General features: G+C 46.1%; 1 protein-coding gene across 1 annotated transcript in view; it reads left to right on the top strand.

Annotated features, from left to right (window-relative positions):
- The window catches only part of LOC134437466 (myozenin-2-like), a 15,595-nt gene that overhangs the window by 2,284 nt on the left and 8,311 nt on the right, over window positions 1-5,000 (top strand). The window contains exon 2 of the mRNA XM_063186958.1: window positions 994-1,079. Within this exon, the coding sequence (XP_063043028.1) occupies window positions 994-1,079 (86 nt within the window). The remainder of the gene's footprint in view (window positions 1-993; window positions 1,080-5,000) is intronic.

The following is a 5,000-nucleotide window of genomic DNA, read 5'->3' as shown; positions in this document are numbered from 1 at the left end:
GTGTATACATTTCCACCATAAAAAAAAAGTATTATATGTAAGTGTCATCACCACTTTACCTCCAATACAGTTGCTTGGCCAGAAAGGAAACTTTAAAGCCTTTTTTCTCCGTTTACCAGTACGGAGATATACTGCGTTCTGAAATTGTAGGGCAGTGTAGGGTAATGGGCGTCTGTGCTAATTTGTTTAGCTAGTTGACGGAGTGATGATGTGCTCTCGTGTTGCTAATACCCATGTGATGGTGTAGTTCAGCTAAGGTGACGGGCAGTGATGACATCATGGCAGATCAAGGCCAGGGGTGGGGTGTGTGTGTTCATGGTCATTAATGAATTTGCTGCATGAATTAATTCAACCATTCAACTGCCCATTGTCTGGGTTGTCACCAGATTCAACTGCCCATTGTCTGGGTTGTCACCAGATTCAACTGCCCATTGTCTGGGTTGTCACCAGATTCAACTGCCCATTGTCTGGGTTGTCACCAGATTTAACTGCCCATTGTCTGGGTTGTCACCAGATTTAACTGCCCATTGTCTGGGTTGTCACCAGATTCAACTGCCCATTGTCTGGGTTGTCACCAGATTCAACTGCCCATTGTCTGGGTTGTCACCAGATTCAACTGCCCATTGTCTGGGTTGTCAGAGGAAAAGATATTCAGTTAGGAGGTTCAGCTATTGTATGTATCAAAATACTTTCCTTTGGAGCCATATAGGGCCTCAGTTTGCAGGAGCTGTCTTTGCTGAACAGTGGAAGCTATATGAACAGCATTTCAAGCCATACTTCTACCAAGACTACAGGTCAACGTTTAGGGCTTCAGACTGGTGATATTTAGGGTGTAGGCTTCAGACTGGTGATATTTAAACACTGATAGATTTATGCCCCAATCTATACTTAACTCAGGATCCATGCGTGCGTGCGTGCGTGCGTGCGTGCGTGCGTGCGTGCGTGCGTGCGTGCGTGCGTGCGTTCGTTCATGCGTGTGTGTGTGTGTTTCAGGATGTCTATCTTCAGTCTGCTGTCAGACAGGGAGAGGAAACTTCAGGCGGCCGCAATCTGCAGAGAGATACACGGACCTGAAGAAGGTACAGTGCCCCCTACAGCATATTATACTGCACTACACCACACCACACTACACTATTACATTATATTACTCTACCGCAATCTGCAGAGAGATACACGGACCTGAAGAAGGTACAGTGCCCCCTACAGCATATTATACTGCACTACACCACACCACACTATATTACACTACACCACACCACACCACACTATATTACATTATATTACTCTACCGCCATCTGCAGAGAGATACACGGACCTGAGGAAGGTACAGCGCCCCCTATAGTATATTATACTGCACTACACCACACCACACTACTGTGTATATAAACATTGAATCTTATGTGCTATTTTTACCATTTGCAACTTTTTATAAATAAATGCTTTAAATGACGATATTTTCTTACGAACTTGGAAGAAATGTAGTCAGCAGGTCATAGAACGGTATAAGAATGTTTTACTCAAGCACATACCCATCCCATAGTAAAATGATCACAACATGTTGAAGTGGGCTCTCAATTTTCTCCTGCATCGGTATACAGTAGAGTGGCAACAAGCAATTAACCAACCCAATTAACCAACCCAATTAACCAACCCAATTAACCAACCCAATTAACCAACCAAATTAACCACCCCAATTAACCAACCCAATTAACCAACTAACAAACTAGCCAATCAATGCCGAGAAGATGACACTCCAATCAAATGAAAGTGAAGTGAAAGCCAAAAGTGAAAGTGAAGTGAAAGCCCACCTGGGAAACTGTAACTCCCAATGTCATTGTGACACACACAGCACTCCGCAGCACACACAAGTGAACACTGCACACTGCACACAACAAAATTGCAGTTATACCTCAACTGTGCAAGGGGGCTGCCCCCAACGGCGCCTGAAATCATCATCAGCAATTAATCATCATCAATACAATGCATGAGCTTACAGAGGAAGGAGCAACAACCAATTAAAAAGACAGGAGCCAATTAATCAATAAGTCAGTCAATAAATATGCCAATTAACAAATTAAAAGCTCATCAGTCACTAATTGATCAATGTATTGCTATTCTTGTGTTGACGAGATGATATGGTGTGTTCTGCATTCATCCCATATTATATTATGTCACTTGACCACATTCTGTCAAGCTGTGCCGGTGATCAAGACGCGATGTGTTACAAACTCTCGAGGTATATCATCGGAATGTTTACCTCTGCATTACTTGTAATGTGATGCATGGGGGCAGCCATGGCTCAAAGGTTAGAGCGTTGACCTTTACATCAGAGGGTTGCAGGTTCAAATCCCACCCTTACCTCACCAGAACCTTCATCCATAGCGGAAGTGTCCTTGTCCACTCTGCTCCTCTGCTCCAGGGCCTGTACCCGATACCCTGTACCAAGGCCCCTAACCCCACACTGCTCCAGGGACTGTAACCAATACCCTGTACCAAGGCACCTAACCCCACACTGCTCCAGTAACTGTAACCTATACCCTGTACCAAGGCACCTAACCCCACACTGCTCCAGGGACTGTAACCAATACCCTGTACCAAGGCACCTAACCCCACACTGCTCCAGGGACTGTAACCGATACCCTGTACCAAGGCACCTAACCCCACACTGCTCCAGGGACTGTAACCAATACCCTGTACCAAGGCACCTAACCCCCACACTGCTCCAGGGACTGTAACCAATACCCTGTACCAAGGCACCTAACCCCACACTGCTCCAGGGACTGTAACCAATACCCTGTACCAAGGCACCTAACCCCACACTGCTCCAGGGCCTGTACCCGATACCCTGTACCTCAATAACTGTACGTCACGCTGAATATAAAAATAAGCATCAGCTAAGTGTAATGGTTTCCCAGAATTCATAGCGTATTCCCATAATGCAACAGTTTCCAAATAGCAAGATTGCTGCTGATACTTACAGGATGAGGAGGTGTGTGTGTGTGTGTGTGTGTGTGTGTGTGTGTGTGTGTGTGTGTGTGTGTGTGTGTGTGTGTGTGTGTGTGTGTGTGTGTGTGTGTGTGTGTGTGTGTGTGTGTGTGTGTGTGTGTGTGTCCATAAGTCCAAGCTGAGATCCTGCAACAGCTGGAAGGAGAGAGCAGAATATAGAATATAGCGGCAAGGATCTGAAGACACACACACACACACACACACACACACACGCACGCACTCAAACAAATTAGTACAGTCATGAAATGAGTGAAGCACATTAAATCATAGATGCGACCTGACCCAACACACACACACACACTCACACAAACACACACTCAAACTCACACTCTCTCTCTCTCTCACACACACACACACACTCACACAAACACACACTCAAACTCACACTCTCTCTCTCTCTCACACACACACACACACGCACACCCCCCACCAGAGCACCTGAGTCAGCTGTATAGTTCTGTAATTAGTCTGCATCTGGTACAGTACTCTAGATCTGGCCATGTGGTGTGTGTGTGTGTGTGTGTGTGTGTGTGTGTGTGTGTGTGTGTGTGTGTGTGTGTGTGTGTGTGTGTGTGTGTGTGTGTGTGTGTGTGTGTGTGTGTGGGTGTGAGTGTGTGTGTGTGTGTGTGCATATCTAGCCGTCCGTGAGGTCAGAGACTTTTATGAGAGACGACGGCAACATGACCCCTCACTCTCACACACACACACACACACACACACACACACACACACACACACACACACACACACACACACACACACACACACACACACACACACACACACACATACAGTCACACTGACACACACACTGACACACACACACACTGACACACACACACACACACACACACACACACACACACACACACACACACACACACACACACACACACACACACACACACACACACACACACACACACACACACACACACATACAAACATACAAACACACACACACACACAGGTCTTCACTCAACAGGGCCAGGTGTTAGGAAGACATGATGTGAGTTTGCTGACATGCAGGAATATGTATGTGTGTGTGTGTGTGTGTGTGTGTGTGTGTGTGTGTGTGTGTGTGTGTGTGTGTGTGTGTGTGTGTGTGTGTGTGTGTGTGTGTGTGTGTGTGGGTGTGCGTAGTGTGGAAAGTCAGTAGCTGATATATGACTCTTCTTTTCCCAACGGAGATTAACACTCCTTAATACTACACCCTCATCAGTGTGTGTGTGTGTGTGTGTGTGTGTGTGTGTGTGTGTGTGTGTGTGTGTGTGTGTGTGTGTGTGTGTGTGTGTGTGGGTGTATGGGTGTGTGTGTGTGTGTGTGTGGCTCAAGCGCTTGAATCAGGAGCCTGCGTGTTAAGTCAGGCTGCAAGTATATGGCTATAAGGCAAATGAATAAAAACAAACAAACAAACAAAATACTGGTGACAGCCCTGATTTAATTTGGACCTTTCATTTCAATTTTAAATATAATTTCATGTTTCCCTGCTGCAGAAAAATTGCGTCTCCTTCCTTCGCCTCTTCAGGCCCACCTCCACCCTAACCTGGAACAGGGTGCAACATCAACCCAATAAAAAAAAAAAGTCTTACGAATGAAATTTAGAATGTTTGCACTCTCAAAATCCCAAGGCATGCATGCACTCTGGCTAATTTGCATCCCAAAATGTCTCCAAGTATATGTAGAGGATAACGGTTAATGGCGAGGTGACGGCTCAGTTCACTTTGTGTAGCCGGTCGACCTCGAAGGCCTTTATCTCGTCTGCTGTTGTGCTAGAGTACTATTATTAATCTCTTGTATTTCAATAACCGTTTCTTATGGGTTTCAAGATAAGACGGCTGCCGAGGTGACCAGTTACACAAAGTTAGTGGTGGCGGTGGTGGTGGCGGCGGCGGTGGCGGTGGCAGTGGCGGCGGCCATTAACTTTGTGTAACCGGTCGACCTCGAAGGCCGTTATCCCGCTTACCTGCCATTAGGGTACTTTTTTGAATCTC

This window comes from Engraulis encrasicolus, chromosome 21 (genome assembly GCF_034702125.1).
Source record: "Engraulis encrasicolus isolate BLACKSEA-1 chromosome 21, IST_EnEncr_1.0, whole genome shotgun sequence".
Taxonomy (NCBI): Eukaryota; Metazoa; Chordata; class Actinopteri; order Clupeiformes; family Engraulidae; genus Engraulis; species Engraulis encrasicolus.
The sequence above is the reverse complement of the archived record's forward strand: the minus strand, read 5'-3'. Positions and strand labels throughout refer to the sequence as shown.